The sequence below is a fragment of the Camelus bactrianus genome, chromosome 9 (genome assembly GCF_048773025.1).
Source record: "Camelus bactrianus isolate YW-2024 breed Bactrian camel chromosome 9, ASM4877302v1, whole genome shotgun sequence".
NCBI classification, from domain to species: Eukaryota; Metazoa; Chordata; class Mammalia; order Artiodactyla; family Camelidae; genus Camelus; species Camelus bactrianus.
The window spans coordinates 15079403-15102894 of NC_133547.1; the positions used below are offsets into that span (position 1 = coordinate 15079403).

A 23492-nucleotide genomic window follows, 5' to 3' on the forward strand; every position below is an offset into this window, starting at 1 on the left:
CTTTTTCCCCTATCTCTTCTCTCTTTCTCCCACCTGTCACCCCGTGAATTCCCTCCCTCCCGCTTCAAACCAGCATTAGGGCATCTGGATCTGGTAATACCAAGGCTACATGGATCCTCTTCCTCACTCCAACCTGCCAGGGATTACCATGGTGACCAGGCAGGCCCCGCCTCTTATTCTATCTTTCTACTTCTATTGGCTGATTAGAAGATGTGTATGATTGGATATAGGAAGGAAGCCAGTACTCACGTGGCTGCTGAGTGGTCTGAAGCAGTTCAGGCTCTTCCTACTCTCTCTGGTGACTGATGAATTCTGGGAGTGCCTTGGGAGGAAAACACTTGGCACAAGAGTGATGTGGGCTTAGGAGCTTTGGGTTTCTTCAGGGACCTTGAGAGGGGTCATTTAACAACTTGAGTCAGGTTCTGCAGCAATGGAGGCTGATCTTTGTGGAAATTGACAGCCTTTCATGTGCTTTTGGACAGCTATGTATCCTCTTTGATGAAGGGTGAGTTCCTTTCTTTCATCCAATTAAAAAATGGGTTGTTTTTATTATAGTTAAGTTTGAGGGTCATTTATCTGTTTTGGATGCCAGTCCTTTGTTAGATATGGGATTCAAAAGTCTTTTCTCTGGGGCTGTAGTTTCTCTTTCCATTTTCTAACAGTGTGCATTGCGAGCAGAAGTCTTAAATTTTGATGGAGTCTAAATTATTATTTTTTCCTTTACAGAGGTGCTTTTGGTATCATGTCTGAGACTTTTGTTTAACCCAGGATCAGGAAGATTTTTTCCTATGTTTTCACCTTTGAAAGTTTGATAGATTTATACTTTACATTTAGATGTACAATCTATCTTGAGTTTATATTTGTGTAAGATGTGAAGTTTTAGTTGAGATTAGTTATGTTTGCATATGGTGGTCCATGTAATCTAACACTATTAAAAGAGACTGTTCTTTCTTGATAAATTGCCTTTGGACTCCTTTCTAAATAAATTGGCCATATTTATGTGGGTGTCTATCTGCATTCCTTATCTGTTTTATTGACCTATGTGTTTATCTGTTTGCCAATATCATGCTGTCTTAATGATGTAACTTTGTGGTGATTCTTAAAATTGGGTAACATGAATACTCTAACTATAATCTTCTTTTTCAGAGCTTTTTTGACAGTGCTTGTCTAGATCTACAAATCTTTTGTCTTTAATTAGGACTTGCATTAGAATTTCCAAGCAAATGAAATGGATGCTAAGCTTTGCAATTCTGAACTGCGGGAGAATTGCATTTATTTAGTTCTTTTTTTTTTTTTTTTTCCATCAGTGGCCTAGTTACACACACAGCTCACACACATAATAGGTTAGATTTATATCCAACTGCTTGCTTTTTTGGAGGCTGTTGAAAAATGGTATTTAAAAAAAAAGGTGGTTTCCGATTATTCGTTGCTAGCTTATGGAAATTTAATAGATTTTTGCATGTTGACATTGCAGCCTGCACCTTGCTGAACTCATGGTACCAATTCCAGGAGTTCAAATTTTATTTTAATATTGTAGTAGATTCCTTGGTAATTTCTACGTAGACGGTCATGTCACCTGCAAATAAGGGTAGTTTTTGTTTCTTCCTTTACTATCTGTATGCCCTTTCCACTCTTCTCCCCCCACTGCCTTTCTGACTTAGCGAGCTGGTCAGGACTTCCAGTCTGCTGTGGAAGAGGAGTGGTGGGAGCGGACACCCCTGTCTTGTTGCATATATTGTGGGAGAAAGCCTTCCCTCTTTCACCACCACATGTGGTGGTAGCTGTAGGTTATCTGTAGATGCCCTCTGTCAGGATGAGGAAGTTCCCTATTAGTTGTGGTTTGCTGAGTGTTTATGCTGAATGGATACTGACTTTTCTCAAGTGGCTTTTCTGCATGAATTGATCCTGTGGTTTTCCTTCTTTAGATAATAATATAGTGGATCACACTGACTGATTTGTAATATAGACCCAATTTTGCATTCTTGGGAGAAGCCTCAGTTGGTGATGGTGTATTCCATTTATATACTTCTGGTTTTGGTTTTTTAGTCTTTCTTTCAGAATTCTTCTATCTATATTCATAAGAGATAATGGTTTGTAGTGTTCTGTGCACAGTCTTTTCGTGGTTAGTATCACGTTTATTCTTGTCTAAGAAAATCATTTTGGGATATATCTACCTCTTCTTCTTTTTGCTAGAAGAGCTGTTTTCAGGTTGTGAGCAATGGATATGTTCATTCTCTTGGTTGTGGTAATGGTTTCATGGGTGAATACCTATGTCAAAACTTACTAGGTTGTGTACTTTAAGTATCTGTAGTTTTGTCAATTATGCCATGATAAATCCTAAAAAATTTGTTAGTAAAGAGCAACAGAGTAATTTCTGGAAGTGAGGTGATACTAAAGGTAAGACTAAACTTTTTTCTTAAGGATTTCAAAAACGGAATGCCTGGAAATTGCACATTGAAGTTTACAGTTCAGAGATTTCCTGACCCAAGATGGTAAATGATCCATCCCCTATTTAAAAAACACACATAGTGACTCAGCATCCCAGCTACTTTTAAGAACAGTGTAGCTGACTTTATTAAAGCTGATTAACTCTCAGTGGAGAGACATAAGAGGAATTCTAGCTGTAATCTGACACACTGAAAAGCACATGGACACTGGCAATGTGCCAGAGGGGAGAGAATGACTTTGTCCATCTCAGCTTTTTTGTTTGTTTTGTGTAATAAGGAGAAATCTTCTCTAACATAACATCAAGTCATGAAACGCAGTTCCACAGACAGTACCGGAGGCCAGAAAACATCAGGCCAGCACAAGGCTTTGTGCTCAGTGTGGTAATTTGTGCTCAATTGTGGCTTTTTAAGATTCCACATATAAGTGGTATCGCATAGTATTTGTCTTTCTCTGATTTACTTTACTCAGCATAATGCCCTCAAGTTCCATTCAAGTTGTTGCAAATGGCAGGATTCTTAGTTCTCATTAATTTCTCAAATTAATAATTTTTATTTGTGTATGTATATCTCTATCTCTACATCTATATCTATCTATATCTGTACCCTCCTCTTTATTCATTCATCCACTGTCAGACACTTAGGTTGCTTCCACATCTTGCCTATTGTGAAAAATGCTTGCAGCTGATGGGAGTGCTGATACCTCCTTGAGACAGTGGTTTTATTCTTTTCGATATATAGCCAAAAGTGGGATTGCTGTATCCTATGGCAGTTCTATTTTTACTTTTCTGAGGAACCGCCATCCTATTTTCTAAAGTGGCTGCCATGTTTAATTTCCCACCAACAGTGTACAAGGGTTCCCTTGTAGACCCAGGATTTAAAAAAGCAAGTAGGGTTTCTCAGTGTCCTCTACCTTGATTCAAAGGACTCTGAATCTTTTCGAGATGGTGGAGTCACCAAGTGGAAGAAGAGTGGATCCTGAATTATATGTGGGCCAGTAGAAATGCCCACATTCGGAGGCTCTGTGAATGTGAAATACACTTCTATGTTGTGAGCGACTGCTTTGGTGGGGTTTATTTGTTATAGCTGCTAGCATGATCTTAACATACCTTCTAGACCTCTTACCCATTCCCCTATTGCATCTGAAGCTGTTTGTGGTTGTGGAGGAGGACCCAGTTTTTATTTTTTTGAGGGGGCGGTAATTTGGTTTGTTTGTTTGTTTGTTTAATATATTTATTTAAATGGAGGTACTGGGGATTGATATGTCCAATCTGTCATGGACTGATCCTTTTGGTCTATATCCTATTCAACAAGACAAGACTCTTGTTGGATGCCATGACAATGTCAGACTGCTGTGTTTCTAAACACTTACTGGCAATTTCTACACTTATTCGGGACCATTAACAGTTGGTGAACCAGTACTGGGACTGCCTTAGCTAATTACCCTGTTTTATCTTCTCCGTAGCATTTTCTATTCCATGCAATTACCTTGTTTGTTTAGAGGTCTATTTGTTTATGGCTTTCTTCCCACTAGAATATAAGGTTCATCAGAAAGAAGTCTTATTGATACAGCTCTTAAGCTTTCCTAGTTTCCAGTGCATTGTCTGGTACATCATAGGTGCTTGGAAAATATTCTTGAATAATGATTAACTCACAAACATTGGTGATGAGGTGGAGAGGAGGCATCCATAGCTGTTATAGAAGCTCTCTGCCATCATAACTTGACCAGAATTCTAACAGGTCTCTGATAGATGCTTGACTCCCTGGTTTTCTGACAGACCACAATTAGCCCAGGTTAGGTCCTGCCTTTTGCAAGCATGTCCCCATGTTTCCCCATTAGAGGTAAAACCACTCTGTACTGTCGGTGTTTGGTGATCTGTCTATCTTCCATCCTGGTTTAAATGTTCTGAGGGGTGGAGTTGAATCTGAAGTGCTGACTGTTATGTCCCCAGAGTCAGGCAGCACAGTCAGGGCCCTTAGTTGACCTAAATAGATTTATGGCATGAATGCATGCATGTGGTCAGGAGGGGAGGACACCCTAGGGGAAGAGTGACCTCCCCTGCCTCCCATGTCCCAGTCTTGGTGGGGTCCAGAGTTGGTCTTGAGCTCTGGTCCAGTGGGGTGCCTGAGCTGAAACTTCCTTCCCCCATCAAGCATCTCAAGGTGCTGGCTCCGGCTGGCAAAACCTTTTGCTCCCAACCGTGAAGCGATGGTGTCCCATTTGACCAAATGGATACTTAGAGTCACGGTAAGTTTAAACACTTGTATATTTTTGGTGTTTTTCCCGTGAGCTGGAGAGTACGTTACCTAGCACTTGTGAATACTAGGATTCCAAGGGAGATGAAAACTGTGAAGATGGCAAGTATACAGATAGATCCCACAACAATTGCTGAGAGTGCAAATAGGAAGGTTTTCCTGGAGGTCTCGGCAGCCAGTTCAGGTTCATCATTATCCAGGTGGGTCCGTGTCTGAGTTGGACGGGAGAGGCAGAGCAGGAATAGTTGGACTAAAAGGCTTATTGGATGAGGGTGAGTCATGGGTCTGTAGGGACCCAGGGTGGGATCTGAGCAAACAGGAGGGAGAACATGGGTACAGGGCCAGGTTGGGATGGGAGATGTGGGAGAAGTATGCCACGTTTCAGATTCCCACCTGTAAACAGTAGTGCAGGGCACCACTGCCTAAGGGACAACACATCATGAGGGCCAAGATCGTCAGCAGGTGGTGGTCTTTGGGGGACTCCTCAGGCATAATTTCAAACGCCTGTGGGCAGGGAGTGGGTTATGTCTCAGTATGGCTTTTAGATTCTGACATCCCCTCTGACCTCTCAACACATCACTCCTGGGCTCCTATAGAATCTTCACTGGCACCTATGAAAACTCTGACTCCCTTTACCTCCCACCACAATCCCTCTATTCTGTCTGTATCCCCTTTAATACCTCTCTGTCCTCTAGAACTGCCCCAGGCCCCCCTCTTTGTGCCGTATATTCCCTCTCTGTTCCCTGTAACCCTTTCCCTGTCTCCTGTAACCTCTTGCCTGTCTTGCTGACCCCTGCAGCACGTCTCACTTGGCCCCTTCCACTGTCCCCACAAAAAATCCCTTACTGATTCTGATGACGGTCACTTCTCCTCTGTGGACCTCAACTGATCCATTGTCACGTTTTGTTCCTGTTAACACCCTTCGCATCCCCCATGCTACTTTCTCTTTTGCTCCTATAAAGCACCCTATTAAGAAGACCCTCACTCAACACTTCAACACTCTCACTTTTCATCTGTGAAACCTTCACTGTCCCCTTAAAAATATTTACCCTATAAAACTTCTAATGTCTTTAATAGTTCTCTGCTTGTCCCATTTATAATATCATTCACTTTGTCCCTGTGAATCTGTCATGGTCGTGTTTTGACTCTAACTGTTTATCCATAAACTCCTCCCTTCTCCTCCTCCCCCCATAACCTATCCCCTGGCTCCTCTAAGACCTTCTTTGAGTAACTATAAACTCTGAGTCCTCTCCATGTCCACTCCTAGTGTCTTCACTGTCCTCTTATTAAGACCTGCCATCTCCCATTAACACCTTCTCTACCTCTGAAACCAGCTTGGTGATCATTTGAACTCCTGCTCCCTCCACTAATTGCAACCTCCCTGTTCTCCTAAACCTGTGTTCCCTGAATACTTCTCTACTTACAAAACTCTCTCTGCCTCCTTGTGAAACCCTCCTTGCCCTCTCATTTCCCCCTACCTTCTCTGTCTTTCTCCCCCTGCTGGCATCCTATAAATTCTCTCCCTGCCCCTTCAAACCGCAGTCCTCCACCACTAGGGCATCTCGATCTGGTACTACCAATGCTGTTATGGATCCTCTCCCTCACTCCAACCTGCCAGGGATTACCATGGTGACCAGGCAGGCCCCGCCTCTTATTCTGTCTTTCTACTTCTATTGGCTGATTGGAGGATGTTTGTGGTTGGATAGGGGAAGCCAGTACTCACGTGGCTGCTGAGTGGTCTGAAGCAGTTCAGGCTCTTCCTACTCTCTGGTGATTGATGATTTTCGGGAATGACTTGGAGAAAGGCACCTCTTGGTGCAAGAGTGATGTGGACCTAGGAGTCTGGGTTTCTTCAGGCGCCTTGAGAGGCGTCATTAAACAAGTTGGATTCAGATTCTTCATTAGCAGACAGTGATTTTTGTGAAAATTAACAGCTTTTTATGTGCTTATTTATCACCCTTTGATGAAGTGTCAGTTCAAGTCTTTTTCCCATAAAGAAAAAATTAAGTTGTTTTTATTACAATTAAGTTTGAGGGCCATTCATCTCTTTTGGATATAAGTCCTTTGTCAGATATGTGATTTACAAATATTTTTTCTGGGTCTGTAGCTTATATTTTCTTATAAGCTTATAGTTCATTTTCTAACAATGTCCATTGCAGAGCAAAAGTTTGTAATTCTGATGGAGTCTGAATTACATTTTTTTTTTCTTTTATGGAAGTGTGTTTTGTATCATGTCTAAGATTCTTGCTTAACTGAGGGTCAGGAAGATCTTCTCCTATGTTTTATTCTAAAAGTTTGATTTACAATTTACATTAAGATCTATGATCTATCTTGAGTTTATACTTGTAAGGTGTAAAGTTTTAGTTTAGTTGAGATTAATTATGATTTACATATTGTGGTCCAATGAAACACTAAAAACCTTTCTTTGATAAACTGCCTTTGGACTCTTTTCTCAGTAAATTGGCCCTATTCATTGTGATCCTATTCCTGCAGTCCTTATTTTGTTGACCCATGTGCTTATCCATTTGCCAATACCACAGTGTCTTGCTAATGTAACTTTGTAGTGATTCTTAAAATTGGGTAACATAAAGACCCCAACTTCATACTTTTTCAGAATTTTTTTGACTATGCTTGTCTAGATTTACAAATCTTGTTGTTTTTCTAACAGGAGTTGCATTAGAATTGGGAGAGATGTTGTGCCTTCCAATTCGCTACTGTGGAAAGGCTGTCCGTTTATTTAGGGTTTCTTTGATGTCTTTCAGCAGCAGCTGTAGTTACATGCACTGCTTGTACATGTGTTATTTTAGATTTACTCCAAACCACTTGCTTATTTGGGGGCTGTTGAAAATGGTGCGATTTTTTCATTTTGGTTTTTGATTGTTCATTGCTAGCATATGGAAATACAATAGATTTTTGCATGTTGATATTGCAACGTGCATCTTGCTAAACTCATGTTATCAATTCTCTCTGTGTGTGTGTGTGTGTGTGTGTGTGTGTATTCCTTGGAATTTTCTACATAGACAGTCATGTCATCTGCAAGTAAGGGTAGTTTTTATTTCTTCCTTTACTATCTGTATGCTCTTCCACCCCACCCCTTTCTGACTTAGCGAGCTGATTAGGACTTCCAGTCTGCTGCGGAAGAGGAGTGGTGGGAGTGGACATCCCTGTCTTGTTGCGTATATTGCGGGAGAAAGCCTTCCGTCTTTCACCACCACATGTGGTTGTAGCTGTAGGTTATCCGTAGATGCCCTCTGTCAGGATGAGGAAGTTCCCTGTTAGTTCTGGTTTGTTGAGTGTTTATGGTGAATGGATATTGACTTCCCTCAAGTGCCTTTTCTGCATCAATTGATTGTATGGTTTGCTTTCTTTAGACAGTAAATATAGTGGGTTACATTGATTGATTTTCTATTGTTGAACTAGCTTTGCATTCTTGGGAGAATCCCCAATTGGTGGTGGTGTATTCTACTTGTACACTTCTTTTTGGTTTTCTAGTATTTCACTGAGATATTTTTCTATCTATATTCATGAGAGATATTGATCTGGACATAGTCTCTCTCTGATTTTGAAATCAAGACAATGCTGGCATGCTAAGCCTGCAGTCTACCATTTGAGCTATTCCCTCCCCTCCCAGATAGGATTTAAATTTTTTTTTATTTAAGTATAGTTGATTTACAATAAATATTATAGTTTCAGGTGCACAATATATCGATTCAAAATTTTTATAGATTATATTCCATTTAAAGTTACTATAAAATATTGGTTATCTTCCCTGTGCTGTAAATATATCCCTGCACCTTTTAAAAATTTTATACCCAGTAGTTTGTACCTCTTAATCCCATACCCCTATCTTAACCTCTCTGCCTTCTTTCTTCCCACTGTAACCACCATTAGTTTGTTCATTATATCTGTAAGTCTGTTTCTGTTTTGTTATATTCACTTGATTGTTTTATTTTTTAGATTCCGCATGTAAGTGATAACATAGAGTATTTGTCTTTTTCTGTCTGATGTATTTCACTAAGCATAATACCCTCCAATTCCATCCATGTTGTTGCAAATGGCAGAATTTCATTCTTTTTTATGGCTGAGTATTATTCCATTATATATATATATTTATATTTATGTCCATATCTATGTATATATCTCACATCTTGTTTATCCAGTCAACTGTTAATGGACGCTTAGGTTGCTTCCATATCTTGCCTATTGTAAATAAATCTGCTATGAACATTGGGTGCGTGTATCTTTTTGTCTTAGTGTTTTGGTTTTCTTTGGATATATACCCAGGAGTGGTTGGGGCCAAGAGGGTCCTGAGGCTGGTATCTGCAGACTGGTAGGTGGGGCCAGGGCCTGGGGTATCGGGTGCTGGTGCCCACCCACTGGTGAGTGAAGCTGGGTCCTGGGGTCTCTGACTGCTGGGCCCAGGGGTCCCCGAGCTATTTTTGGACTGCTGGTGGGCAGAACTGGATCCCAGGCTATCCTGGGGCTGGTGCCTGCCCACTGGTGTGGGCCAGGTCCTGGGCCCTTTGGTGGACCGGGCTATGTGTCAGGGTGGCTGTGGGCTCAGTGGGTCTTAAGGCAGGCTGCCTGCTGGTGGGTATGGCTATGTCTATGAAGGGCTAGTTGCTTGACCTGAGGCATTCCAGTATCAGTGGGTACAGACTGGTGGGCAGGGGGAGTGGGTGGTTCTGGTGCTAATAAGCTAGAAGGAGGATTTCAAAATGTTGCTTGTCAGCACTAGTGTTCCTATGGTAGAAGAACACCCCCAAATGGCTGTTGGCAATGTCTGTGTCCCCAGGGTGAGCTCCAGTTGCCTCCTACCTCTCCAGGAGGCTCACCAAGATCAGCAAGTGGGTCTGATCCAGGCTCCTTTCAAATTACTGCTTTTGCCTTGGGCCCCAGAGTGCGTGAGGTTTTGTGTGCCCTTTAAGTCTCTATTTTCCACAGCACTTTGGCTCTCCCCAAAGTAAGCCAAACATTCTGGGGGCTCCTCTTCCTGGCGCAGGACCACCGGGTGGGGAGTCCAGTGTGGGGTTTGGACCTCTTGCTTCTTGGGGAGAACCTCTGTAATTATCCTCCTGTTTGTGGGTGGCCCACCTGGGTGTATGAGCTTGACTATTCCACAGCTCCATCCCTCCGACCTGCCTTCTTGTGGTTCCTTCTTTATATCTCTAGTTGTAGGAGATCTTTTCTGCTAGATTCTGGTCTTTCTCATCAATAGTTGCATTGAAAATGGTTGTAATTTTGGTGTTCCTGTGGGAGGAGGTGTGCTCAGGGCCCTCCTAGTCTGCAATTTTTGCCATGCTCCCAGATAGAATTTTAAAAGTAGAGCTTGGCAAGCAGATTTGATATCTCATCCAGGAAAGAAAAGCCATGAAAATTCCTAGAAATTTTTGAGAAATGAAGACTTGACCTACCAGAGAGAATATAAAGCTATAAAACTGTATTACTTCCAAATTGATTTGGCTCAGAAATAAACTCTAGGAATAGTCACACTTTTATCTGGAAAGTTTTTGTGTGGCAAAGGTAGCATTTAATGTCAATGGGAAAGTATGAACAAATTAATGATTTTTTTTTACTGGATATCCAATTAGACTATCTTTACCTACAATACAAAAAATAACTAAATGGATATTATTTTGTTGTATTAAAAATTCATCATAAAATTTTTATAATAAAATATCATTGGGAAATTACTTTAAAAAAATCAAGGTTGATGGGGTAGTCTAGAGCAGACACTTGAAAACTATGTGGTATATAGATCATGATAGGTTTGCATTCTTCTACCCCATTCATAATATGTAGAATTATGTTTCTTAGAATCTGGTTAACATGTCCAATAGTTCTCCTAGTTTCTTAGATTTATTTTAAATTTATAATGTATTTTCTTTCATTTTTCCTCAATCATAATAACTCTACACTGCCTTGGGAAAGTTACTTAAATTCTTTTAAATTTCTGCATGCAAAAGTAATTTTTAATGTACTGTGAAATATCTGAAAAGTGCTCCATGAATAGGAAATGTACCTTTTGGCTTGTGTTAGAACTATTTCTAAAACATCTGCAACTTAATAAAGAACACTAAAATTTTAAAAAGTTAATCATAAAATCACATATAAAACATTGGAAGAAAGTATAGGAAAGTGTTTTTAAGTTTTCTCAAATAAAATATAGAACTCAGAAGGAATAAAAGTGAATTTTAATCAATTTGACTTGATAAGAGTTAAAAATATCTCTGTGAAACACAGGCATAAGTAATGTTAAAATACACGACAAACTATTTGCACCACATTTAACAGAAAAAAGACTAAGGTCCTTGACATAATAAAAAGGGCATGTAACTATAGAAAATGGGGAAAGGATATCACAAACAATTTAGAAAAGAAACAGAAAAGATGAGTAAACTTTGAAAAAGATGTTTGTCTCTGTTCGGGCTGCCATAACAAAAGACCATAGACTCGTGTGTCTTAAACAACAGAAATTAATTTTCTCACAGATCTGGAGACTGGAAGTCTGTCATCACACTGCCAGCATAGTTGGGTTCTGGTGAGAGCTCTCTTCTTGGCTTGTAGGTGGCCGCCTTCTCACTGTGTTCTCAAATGGTGGAGAGAAAAGGAGCAAGCTCTCACGTGTTTCTTCTTATAAGGGCACTAATCCCACCAGGATTACACCACCCTCATGACCTCATCTCATCCTAGTTACCTCTTAAAAGCCCTGTCTCCAAATATCATCATACTAGGGGCTAGTGTTACAACATATCAATTTTGTGGGGACACAATTCAGTGCATAGCAATGCTCAAACTCCTTGTGAGAGAAATGCAAATTAAAGCAATAAAGAGCTATAATTTCTCACTCATCAAACTGGCAAAAATTCAGAGGACTGATGATCTGGCGTGCTGACAAGAAGACAAGAACGATTCTTTCAGACCCTGGGGCTGGAAGTGTGACTTGGTGAAGCCTTTGCAGGAGTCATCACAGCATACAAAGTCCTGATCCCTCAAGCCTGCAGTCCCGCTTCTTGGACTCTGTTCTATGGTAGTGCTTGCTCACTTGCACAGAGAAGCATGCTTGTGGATGTTCTTTGCAGGATTGTTTGTGGCAGCCAAAAGACAGAAATAATCTTTATATCCAACCAGAGGGTCCTATTAGTAAATTTTGCAATCCCTGACATGGCTCCAGAGACAGTTATTAGAAAGAGGGAGAGAAAATCAGAGTATAGGTTATCTTTTGTGGAGAAGGAATTGGGAAAGGGCACAGGGGTCTTCTGGTCTCTGCCTTGTTTCAGGTGCAGGTTACATGGGTATGCTGTTTGTGAAGTTCATTTGTATACACATTGGTATACTCTTACGCACTTCAACAAAAATATTTTTAAAGTAAGGGACTCAGTATACTCTTGATTTAAATGAGACTCAGATTCTCAAACTCTTCATTTAAATGAGAAATCTAGGTCTATCATAGGTTCTGAGGGAGTATTTCTTGGGTGGGAAGAGTACAGGTTTTCTCTTTTTAATTCACACACCTGAGAATTGTGAGAAAAGAGGGACAATGCCTGCAGTCTCCTTCTGATGTAAAGAAATTCAAAAGCACGTCTTTCTTTCAGGAAATAAGGATGTCAATTCAAGTATTGTTAAGAGAGTAATAGCAATCAGTAAGATAACTCATCAAAATTGAAGACTGTAAGAGGTTAAGAATCATAGGTCATAGGTCATAGGACATGGGAGTAATGTTGCAGTCTGACTGTCTTAAAGTTTGTTAACGTTTTCTGGGGTTAGATATAAAATTTGCGAGGCCAATTCATGGTGTAGAACAGAATCTGCTTTCCCAAAGCTGCTTATTCTTTTGAGATTGTCCCTCTTCTCCTGCTCAGAGTTCTCTCCCCAGAAGGAAGAAGGGCTCAAGGGTTCATGCCAGTGCTGGAGTCCCATGCGCTCTCATTGAGGGAGAAAAGGCAGGTCTGAGAACCTGGCAGTTTACCCTCTGGACCAGAGGGAGATAATCGACAATTAGAATACAGTGCATTAGGTGTTGAAAATCTTCAGTATTAACACGAAAGTACTTTCAAGACCCAGCAGTAAGCAGGAAAAAAAGTGTGATACCAATGTGTTTGGACGTGTAGGCACATGGAAATGCAGATAAAGGTAACTAGAAAGAGTTACAATAAAATATTGACACTGATTACCTTTGAGAGGGGGAAATTGATGCCAGGACTAGCCATGAAGTGAGCTCCTCTTCTCTTCATACTCCTATTATTATTTGATTTTTTTTTTTTTTGGTGAGAATATATTTGAGTGAAAGTTGTGCAAAATTAAAAAAAAAAAATCCCAAGGAAATAAAGAAGTTTAACGATCCAAGGGAAAAAGAGAATAAAAAATGACCTGGCCTGTCTGACCATGGGAAATTCTGGTGAGAGCAGTTACAGAGACTTCTGGAGAGTTTGGGAACAATTAGTGAAGCGGTACAGAGATAACTGAGCAAACAGAATGAACAGAAAGAAGAGGAAGAGAAGGGAGAGGAAAATAAAAGGAAGAGAAAAAAGTCTGAAGGAGTGCAGGCAGATGAGTTGCTTGGCTTCTGAGTTCAAAAATGAGTTCACAAAGAGTATGTAAGCACCATAAACCACCGAGCGCAGTAATCCTCACACAGCCATAATGAAATGTAAGCCCGATAAACTGAGTTAAAAATTGTAATCTCATTCTGTGGGAAGCAGGGTGGAGAGGGAAGAATGGGTAGGTGTTAAATCTGCATGTTTCATTATAGTAATTCAACCCATGATGTCTCAAGATATAAGAATATACATTTCTGTTTTGTTTTATATTTACATGGTGGTAGATACCAGATGAATGCCTGAGAGTGGAATACAGGTTGGGGGAAGTCAGGGAGCTGAAACAGAGAAGACCAGTTGGCTTTCCCAGTCTTGTTAACACAATGTGACTTTTTTGGATTTGGCTGTTCATGCTGACATGGGCCATCCTGACTTGCCAGGCTTTGAGGCTGAGTGTGGCAGGCTCAGTTTGGGCTGGTCGGGGGAGGGACAGGGATGGCTGACTATCCAGATGCACTAACACAGTGGACAAGCAAGCATAATCCCATTTCCAGACACACCTGTAATGTGGAGCATTATGCCACAAACAAGTATAATCTGTGCAGATATCCAGGGTCATGGAGGGAAAAGAAACAGCATTTTACAAGCTAAGGTTAAGGTTAACCATGGAGTAGCACCTTTGTTCTTTCCTTCACTCGTTATTTTCCATAAACCTTCCAAGATGGTTCTCTTGTTGGGTATGAAATTAAAGCTGTAAACCCAGATGTCTAAGAAATGTAACTCTATTTTCCTGCATCAGCACTGGTTAGGGTGGATTAAGTTGTGGAAACAGGCGGGCCATACATGACACGGCATACAACACAATAGCTTATTTCCTGCTCAATCGTGGGAGGCGACTGGGGAAAGGGTGACTATCCCTAGAATGATTCAGGGTCTGAGTCTGATTGGAGCTGTTCCATCCCCACAACATCTGGCCTTCAGATCACCATAATTATCGCTTGCACAGTTAGCTAGGGAAGGTGGAAAATGGGGGAGTGCCTGTGGGAGGTGGGTTAAGGCCAGGGTTGTTTGTCGCACACATCACTTCTGATCACATTCCATGAAACCAAAGACAATCTCCTGGCCACAAGGGGGAGCTGTGGAGTGCTCTCAGGAAGACAAGGAGATGAGCATTGGGAAAGAGTTAGCAGCCTTTTCCACAGCTACTCGACTTAATTTCTACTGATAGCCCCATTCAAGCTGATTGAGCAAACTTAATTCTGCTAAGTCTAGGGTTTCTGGGTTTGAATTTGGGGTTGTCCATGAAGCTAGGGCCCCGGAAAGAACCTCTGAGTGTTTGTTGTCCATAAAATCAGCCTAAATCTCTGTTTTCATTTGTTCTGAATGGCTCCTGTGTTATCCCTGGTTCCCCTCTGATAGTCTTCCTCACCCTAACACTTCATCTCCTCCTCACCAAACTGGAACATGAGATAGTCTGCTTGGCTATCAGAGGCCATTGCTTCCTAGACCTCCACACCATACAGCATATTTTCCTTGAGAAAAGCCTCTCTAGGATTTATATGTGAAGTGGGAATACAAGTGTTACCTGGGGTCTTTGACACTCTGCCCCTTCCTGACATGCAGGCTGTAGGGGCATTCTTAAGGTTATGCCAGCATCTGATCTTTCTCTACTTTCCCTTTTCCATGAATAGGGGGCAATTTCCATTTCAGGATTGAGGGAGAGATGGTCTTCATCAGCTCTTCTTCCAAATCTATTATTCATTTATTGAGGTCTTGAAGGCGTTGGTGGTATAGTGGTGAGCATAGCTGCTTTGCATTTATTGAGGTTTTTTCATTCTTCCCCTAGAAGACTTTTAACCTCAAAAGCTGGAGGAGGGTTCTGTTTTCCTATCCCTGCTCTGAGACACTAGAACCCTAGAATTACAGCTTAAATAAGCCTAAAGAACATTGATCCGAATTTCTAAATATGGCAATTATTATGCCCATTTTACAAAGGAACCAGATTCAAGAAAATCATCTTGTTCAAGGATATACAATTTTTAAGTGTCAGAGGTGGGGTGTAACCCCGCATCTGCTTGATTTCTGTGTCTCCTAGCTTCACCACTAGGTCATTCAGATTTTCATATGATCTGGGAGATACACAGCCCTAGAGAAACACAGACACTGACTCAGAAGCACACACATGCACACCCAGCGGAAGCTGAAACATGCCCTTCAATTTTATTGGTTGAAATAAATATTTTTCTGAAAGGGCAGCCCAGTATCAAGGAGCTTAGGGCATCTAGGGCATGAAAGTGAGGGTCCCCAGGGTGGTTGATGACAGATCTGGAGGCCTAGAGGATGAAGTAGTATGGTGTTTCTGGGCTAGTGGTTTGCTTGGCTGTTGAGTTCCTTGGCTAGTAGGCTTCCTGGCTAGGGATGTCTCAGCTGTTGGTTTCTTGCATGGTGGCTGATTTGTCTGGTTAATGTCTTTTTGGGTAGGTACTGTTGGAGTGGGTGAACCCATTGGCTACTGAGCCTGGCCTTCACATAAATAGGACACAGTAATAAATGATGCCTAAACCGATGAGTATGGCGAATACATCCAACCAACCAGTTCGGCCTGAGTTGATATAAGCCTTGTCCCAATTGCTCTTCTTGTTGGCCTCCTCGGTCTGTAGGAATGGGAACTTTAGATATGGAATTCTGAGCCCAGCCTTGTGACACCCTTGGGGAAAGGCTGGACACCTTCAGTCACTGAGGGAAAATCCCTACCCACATCCCAGGACAGGATCAGATGCAGCGGGGGCAGGTAGAGGATAGGACAGGCCATGGCTTAGGCATTGGTTTACCTTTCTACTGAAGAGGATTGCTGGTATTCCCAGGGGAGGGAAAAGCAGTGCAGCCACGATGGTCATATAAAAATAATCTGGGGCGTAAAATGCCAGTTCTTCAGGTGACTGTGTAGGCTCTTGTGCCGCACTGGGTGGGACCTCTGGGGCTGGTGGGGCGCCTGAAGCTGGTGGGGCGCCTGGAGCTGGTGGGGCGCCTGAAGCTGGTGGGGCGCCTGGAGCTGGTGGGGCGTCTGGAGCAGGAGGGGCCTCTGGGGCAGGTTTTGGGGGCATGATTTTTCCACTCCAAAAGACTCGAAGGATCTTAAAAACAGAGCCAAACCCACTACACCTCCGCTAGTTCTAATCAGAATCGCCAAGATCCAAACCGTCAAAGGCCAGTACTTAACAATGGAGAAACCAGCCCAAGTCCTGATTGGCTGCCCACGTAAGGGGGCGTGGTCCAACTGCTCTGCTCCTCCAGGACTCGGAGGGTGCTCCATCCTCTCTCAGGACATTGACTCTGCCCACGCTGATAGGAATTGGTTGGAAGTCATAAGGTTGAATCCTGGCTCCTCTTTCCTGAAGACCCTATCCACGGAGAGGGCAGGAGCGCGGTACCAGGGACGCCTCCCAAGAGTTGCATGAGCGAGGAAGTAGACAAGCCGACTGAGAAAGCTAGGAGGCTTACAAACCAAAGGGAACGGAAATGAAAATGTCAGTAACAGAGTATAAAATATTAAATTAAGAAAGAATTCTAGTCCATTCTGACAGGAAGAAAGAAAGAAAAAAGGGTGAAAGGGGGTAACATCTTTCTTATAGTAAAATGCCATCTAATAAATGTCGATGGAATGATGGAAATGGAAAATTGCCATTGTGGTAGGCAGAATCTAAGATGGCCCCAAGATTCCTGCTCCCTGGTGTATATACACCTCCGAGTTATTCCTTCAAGTACTAATCTATGTGCCGCTGTGAAGGAATTCTACAGATGTAGTTAAGGTCCCCAGTCAGTTAATGTTAAGATAGGAGGAATATCCCCAGAGGGTCTAACCTGATCAGTGGAGTTCTTAAGAGGGACGACTTTACTGGCAAAAAACGATTCTAGGCAGGAGGTGGATTAGAGGCAAGGGAGAGCCTCCATTGCTGGCTTTAAGATGAAGGGCGTCACATGGCAAGGAATGCAGGCAGCCTTGAGATAAGAGTGGCTCCCAGATGAAAGCCAGCAAGGAGTTGGGGGCTTTAAGTCTACAACAGTAGGGATCTGAATCCTTTCATAACCAAATTCATTTGGAAGAGGGTCTTCGCTCCAAAATGAGAACACAGGCCAATACCTTGATTTCAGCCTTGTGAGAACCTGAGTAGAGAACTCAGCCATTGTAACCTACAGAACTCTGAGTTAATGTTATGGGCATTTGTTATGCATCGTTAGAAAATTAGCAACCATTCAAACACCATAGTAATTACTGACTCTGGTAAGAACCATCAATGGATGCTAAACCTCTGGGTTTTAACATAGGTCCCTTGGCTTGTGATTTTAGGGAAACAGAGGATGTGATGATCCAATTTTCAGGGAGTTGTAAGTGGGTAGGAGGAGGTAACACAGTGAAGCCCAGAAATATATACTCCAACATGGTTTGTCAAAGACATAACTGTATTCAAGCACAGTCAGGGACCCGGAAGCAGCAACAAGAACAACAGCAACACACACAATCCGGAAATCAGAAAATTCTTCATGGCATGTGCTGGGAAAAGCAGTCCCACCTGGATAGACTTTCAGCCTCCTCTTTCCACATAACAATGGGCCTTGGGTTGGAATACTTCCTTACCAAGATATAAAGAGCCCATACAACCTGCAGAGCCTACCACCTTGTGTGGGACTATCTTTCCCTGTTTCAGGTTCAGTGTGGATTCCTTTGTTCTTCTTGAGTATATGGATCAATAGCTTTCAGACACACACCCCAGCGTTTAGTATTTCAGACTCCAGGAGGAAGGGATCAGAGTCCGCCTGCTGCAGGACAAGAGTTCATGTAGGCCAACTGTACCCACTAGCTGTGTGGGACAGATGCCCACTGATGGAGCTGACCTTGCTCTGCCTCTTGTCTATGAGAGTAGAAGTGTTGTTCCATCCAGTGTTTGACTGTATTCTGTTTTCCTTGGTGACTCCTATACCAAGATGTAGTAGGCAGAAAGGTTTGGACTTCCATTTCTGGTGGTCGGCATCGTGATGATCTTTGCCAATGTGGGGATAGCAGTTAGACTCCTCTCCCGGCATTAGTAACCAGTGCATGGTGTTGTGCTCGACAGAATGAATTGGTTCAGATCACTTCAAGGGTCAAAGTGGAAATTCCAAAGCAAAAATTATGAGGTGGGGGAGGGGGACAGAACTCAAAGATGGGTAGAATGAAGAATATAGATTGGTTTCTAGCAAGTCCCTTGGATGGTGGGAACCTTGGTTTGGTGGGGTGCAGGGGGGGTGGGGATCCTCTTGAATAGCGAGTCTCTTGTCCGAGGTGGCTTTGGGATGGTGACTTGTCTGGGTTCTGTGTGCCTGGGCTCATGCATCCCTTGTCTGGTGAATCCTTTGACTTGAATGACCCTTAGCTGGTGTGTCCCTCGGCTGGAGGGCCACCTAACCAACAAGAAACTGAATGTAGAAACTACATTTATGTGCAGTTTAGTGACAGGAAACTCGGGAAGAGCATTTGACATGAGTATTTCTGCTATGTGGCAGTTTGCTTCCTAGCTGGCTTTCTTGATCTATAGGGTGCTGGTGGTTGTTGGAAGGAATGTGTGAGTTTATAGAGTGAATTGAGGGAACTATTTAGGATCTCCAAAAAGGTGATGGGGCCTGAACAACTTCCACCTCCAGTGCTCAGTTGTGAGCAGAAGTAGGTGCAGGAATGGAGAAGGGGTTGTATACACTGCAGGTTAGGTCTTGGGCAGTGGAGACAGTGCCCCATCTTCACAGTATAGACAACGGCTGGGATTCCCAAGGGGAAGTTTATGATGACTAAAGGCAGTGGACAGATTTGATGAATACTCCCTCTCTACCATGTACCTGTTGCTTCTTGTTTTTTTCTTCTTTCACTCACTCTTTTCCTTTTTATTTTTTGGCCCTTCTTTCTGTATGTAGTAGCTTTCTTGGCTTGGACTCTTGGATTTCAATTTCCAGAAAGTAAAGGATTTGGTGAGAATCCTTAGTTGGGAAGGGACAAGCCTACCTCCTCCTGACTCCTAGTCAACTACAAGACTGAAGGCATCATCTGCTTTTCCATTATTGAGATAGTCAAGCCCTGCCCCTCCCTTTACTTTCAACAGCTGACTAGTTCATCAGACAGACATGCTGACCTCTCACCTAAATAAGCTTAGAGAATCTACCCTCTGATAGGCTTTGTTTTCAGGGGCAAGTCTGTACAGGTGTTGGTTCCCAAGAAATCTCCTCCAGCACCCTTGGTGCCAACTTTCCAGAGTGCCTTGTGGCTCCGGAGAGTGGGAGAGGGAAGAAGACACCTGGCCCAGAGTTAGGAAAGAGCCAGGACAGGTCTCAGAAAGGAGGGCAGGGACAGAGCATCAAGACCTGAGATGTGTCCTCTGGATTTAAGAGGATAGTTGCCTTTGGTGAGGGGAACTTCATAGTCAGTGGGGTCAGGTTCTATCATGCAATGACTCAAATGGTTTGCAAGAACAGGGACAGTGTAGGCAGAATGTAGATATTGCTTTCCGAAATTTTATAGGTGAAGGAGAAACAAGAGGCAGTGAAACAGCTGAGAAGAATGTGGGCCCCAATGCCTGATTTCAGAGAGCCATGGATTGAGTGTGAGATGTGGAAGTGGAAATGATATAGATACTCTTTTCAGGAAGTTTGTCTATGAAGGGCCAAGAAAGGGAGGACTAGGGTAGGATTATGGGAGTGAGAGTAATTTTTTTTTTAAGATGGGTGAGACGTGAGCATATGCAACTGGGATGGAGATTCTGAAAAGATGGTAGCATGGTCCCATGTTCTGACTCTCCTTTTGTCTCTGGAATTTAAAATGATCAAACAAATAAACCCAGGTAACAGATAAATGTGAACTGAATCAACACTCCTGAACCTTGGAACCAGACTACCTAAGTCCAAATCTCTGCCACGCCACTGACTTGCTGTGCCACTTCTTGCATGTCAGTTAGTCTCTCTGTGCATCTGTTTTCTCATCTTTAAAATGGGGATAATACTAGTTTCTCCCTCATTCTGTCATGAGGATTAAGTAAGTTAATGTATATAAAAAGCTTAGAACTGTGCCTGGCACTCAGATTCAGTCTGGAAGTGAGACCCACACAGTATTTGTTGAACCAATCAGGAGTTCAAGCTGGGAAGAACAACAGAAAGGGCAAATAACTGTAACCCAGACCCCTTATTCATTGACTCAATTGAGAGGGCAGGAAGAAAGGGGATTGGCTAGGTAACACCCCTTACATACACTGAACCAATCAGAAGCCAGGTCTGGGCACATGAGACACGCCTATGTGGGAGCAGCCAGTCATAATGAAATGGTGGTCAGTAGAGAAACCACACCCAGTGACTCAAATCCCCAAGACTGCTTCAGGGACTGAGAGGCAAAGGGAAGTCCTAGGGACATCAACTAGGTTTGTGATGGGTTATTAGAAAAGGATGGGGGAGTTTAAGTGTGTCTATGTGGAATAGGTAGGGAGAATTTAGAGGAAGAGAGCAGTTAGGGGGTGAGGGAAACATAGATGGGGTAATGGGAGTGGTTAGGAGAGGACAGAGGGGGGTTGAATTGTCTTATAGGGCCATCAAGGCTGTTATGTAGGAACATGGAGGTGTGGTGGGTTCTGGCTTGGTGTAGTATCCCCTGGTTTGGGGCAGTCTCCGTTTTAAGTGCCTTTCTAGGCAGAGGGGTTGTTTAAGGAGGTCCTCATTTCTTGGGAACTCAAATGTTCCCTCTCTGGGTCCCATTTCCCCTGTCTGCAGATTGCCCTCCTCAAGCCAAGGTCCATGGCTACTGGGACTGATCCCAGGGACCTAGAGTCCAAGGTTGCTCCAGTGCAGCAGGTTATCCCAATGCAGAACGTCTACCCGATGCAGCGAGTCATCCTGATGTCCTTGGATCCCCCAGAAAAGGATTATTTGGTTCTCGCCGTCATTTCCATCTTCTTCTTCATTCTGCTGGCAATACCAGCCCTCTTGTTCTCCATTAAGGTGGGCACCACCCAGCTACCACCAACTCCCATTTTCCCCAGGTCCACCTCCTCGGTCCCATCCCACCTCCCTACTCTCCCTGGGTCCTTCTCTTTTTTCTCCTGGGGGATTTACTCCCTCCCTCTTCACCATCTTGCTGCCCTTGCTTCTCCCCAGGACCCCCACACCTCGTTCCTCCTCCTCCTCCTGTGTTCTACCCACATCCACATGCCCTCATCCTGGCTCCCTTCTTCCTTCCTTTTTCCCCTGAGGGGCTGAACCTTGCCCTTAGCTCCCTCACACCGCTATTCCTATCTTGCACTCTCTACCTCTTCCCAGGGATGCCCCTCCTCCACCTCCCTCCTCCTTGGAAATACTTCCACCAGCTTGCCTTCATCCCCACAGACCCGTGAAGCCAACCTCCTTGGGAATCAGAGGAAAGCACGGATAAATTCCAGACTGGCCTTGGGCTTCAGTATCTCAAGCATCCTGGTGGGCTCCTCTGTGATCATCTGCTCCATTGTAGTCAGAGCCTTGAAGCAGAAAGTATGAGATCATCTTGAAAGCTCACTTCCCTCAGAGAGTGATGGACTGTACCTCCTGGGTCCTCTTGGAGCCTTTGAACTTGAACATCAGTAACTTACCTTTACTGGGGGAAGTCTCCCCTCCATCAGATTTTTAAGTGCAACGGAGTCAATGAGGAAGTTTCTGCTTTCTATCATCTACTGTATGTATGTGTATGTGCACATGTGTTCACATGCCCCTGTGTGTCCACTACACTGAGTACCATGGGGCTTATTCATATATTCAGTGAACATTTATTGGGCAACCATTCTACTGTGCTAGTGATTCAGATAGATGAGGTATTTGCCTCCATAATACTTACACTCTATATTCAGAGGGCACAGGAAAAAGAGTAAAATATGAAGCAATAAGATAGTTCTGGGTCAGTGTTCTCTAATAGAACATTCAGCCAATGATAAAAATGCTCTATAATCCACTCTGTCCAATACGGTACCCACTAGCCACATATGGCCGTATGCCGTTCAAGAAATGTGGCTAGTGGAACTGAAGAACTCAATTTTTATGTAAATTAATTATAAATAATTTAAGTTAATTTTGCCACATGTGGTTAGTGGCTACTGTCCTGGGCAGCACAGTTCGAGGTAGTGGTCAACATTATGAAAAAGAATAAAATTGGAGAAGGAGGAAGAAGGACTTAATGACAGAGTGGTGAAGGAAAGCCCTCACTGGGGAGCTAATATCTGAGCTGTGGCCTGAAGTGAGAGAAAGGAAGAAAGCCACAGAAAAATCTGGAAGAGGGTTCTAAGCAGAATAGCAAGTGCAAAGTCCCTGAGGCAGGAAGGAGCCTGGCTTGTTCCGGGAGGAAAAAGAAGACTTATGGGGCTGGAGTGTAGTGATGGGAGTGCTGCAAAGTAAGCTCAGAGGGTGGGCAGAAGGCAGATCACAGAGAGCCTAGAAAAAAGGTCACAGGGAGAAGGTTGGATTTTTAAATGTGAATTGAAACCATTGGAGGTATTAAACAGGGAGAACACAGGCTCTGGTTTCTGTTTTAAACAGATTGAGTTCCATGCCTAAATTGAATGTAGAAGATCTCTAAATAGGTTCTGGTACCAACTTCAATTTTGGGGGTGTGGTCTCTACACCAACAAACAATTCTCAGACACCAACTGGCTGTCCTACAATTCAACTCAATTCTGATACTATCTATCTGGATGTCACATCAGCTTCCACAAGTTGAGGGCTCAGTCTACAAGGCTGCCCTACTCCCCACCACTCCAGATGCCAGTTGCAAGCCTACATTGTTACCTGGGCTTCTGACCAATCAGCCACAGATTAAAACCACAATGGGATACCACTGTATACCCAAAGAATAGCTAAATTTGATGTCAACAAGTTTTGACAAGAATGTAGGAATCCATCTGTATTCATTATTTGCAAATAACAGAGAAGAAAACCCATTCTTTGACAGAACAAGAAGCACAGGGTAGTGTTGTCCTGAAACAAATAGACTGCCAGATATTTCTCCAGCAAAGATAGGTTTATTCAGGGTCAGTAGAGAATTGCAGTTGGGGTCTGCAACCATGGTGAGGCATGTGCAAGTTTCCAAAATGCAAGGGAAGGGTAATGCTTTTATAGAGGAGAAAAGGAAGTTGGGAAGGCGATAGTAAACAAAGAGCCCATGGCTTTTCATTGATTAAGTCCTTGCCAGGAAAGAGGAGTCTGCTCTTCCCATTGGGCTCTGCTA

General features: G+C 43.0%; 2 protein-coding genes across 3 annotated transcripts in view; one reads left to right on the plus strand and one right to left on the minus strand.

Moving 5' to 3' along the window:
- The window catches only part of ATP4A (ATPase H+/K+ transporting subunit alpha), an 83057-nt gene that overhangs the window by 36378 nt on the left and 23187 nt on the right, over nucleotides 1–23492 (plus strand). The window lies entirely within an intron of this gene.
- Nucleotides 14562–16461, minus strand: PMIS2 (PMIS2 transmembrane protein). The gene is made up of 2 exons (XM_045512930.2): nucleotides 16069–16461; nucleotides 14562–15891 (listed from the first exon to the last, which is right to left on the minus strand). The coding sequence occupies exons 1-2, from the start codon at nucleotides 16339–16341 to the stop codon at nucleotides 15763–15765; spliced, it is 402 nt and encodes a 133-aa protein (XP_045368886.2). The 5' UTR covers nucleotides 16342–16461; the 3' UTR covers nucleotides 14562–15762.

Excerpts from the sequence above, each read along its gene's own strand:
- PMIS2 (XM_045512930.2), bottom strand. The coding sequence starts at position 16,341 with ATGCCCCCAAAACCTGCCCCAGAGGCCCCTCCTGCTCCAGACGCCCCA. Across the intron at positions 15,892-16,068 it reads CAATCCTCTTCAGTAGAAAG|ACCGAGGAGGCCAACAAGAA; the intron begins GTAAACCAATGC and ends CCATTCCTACAG.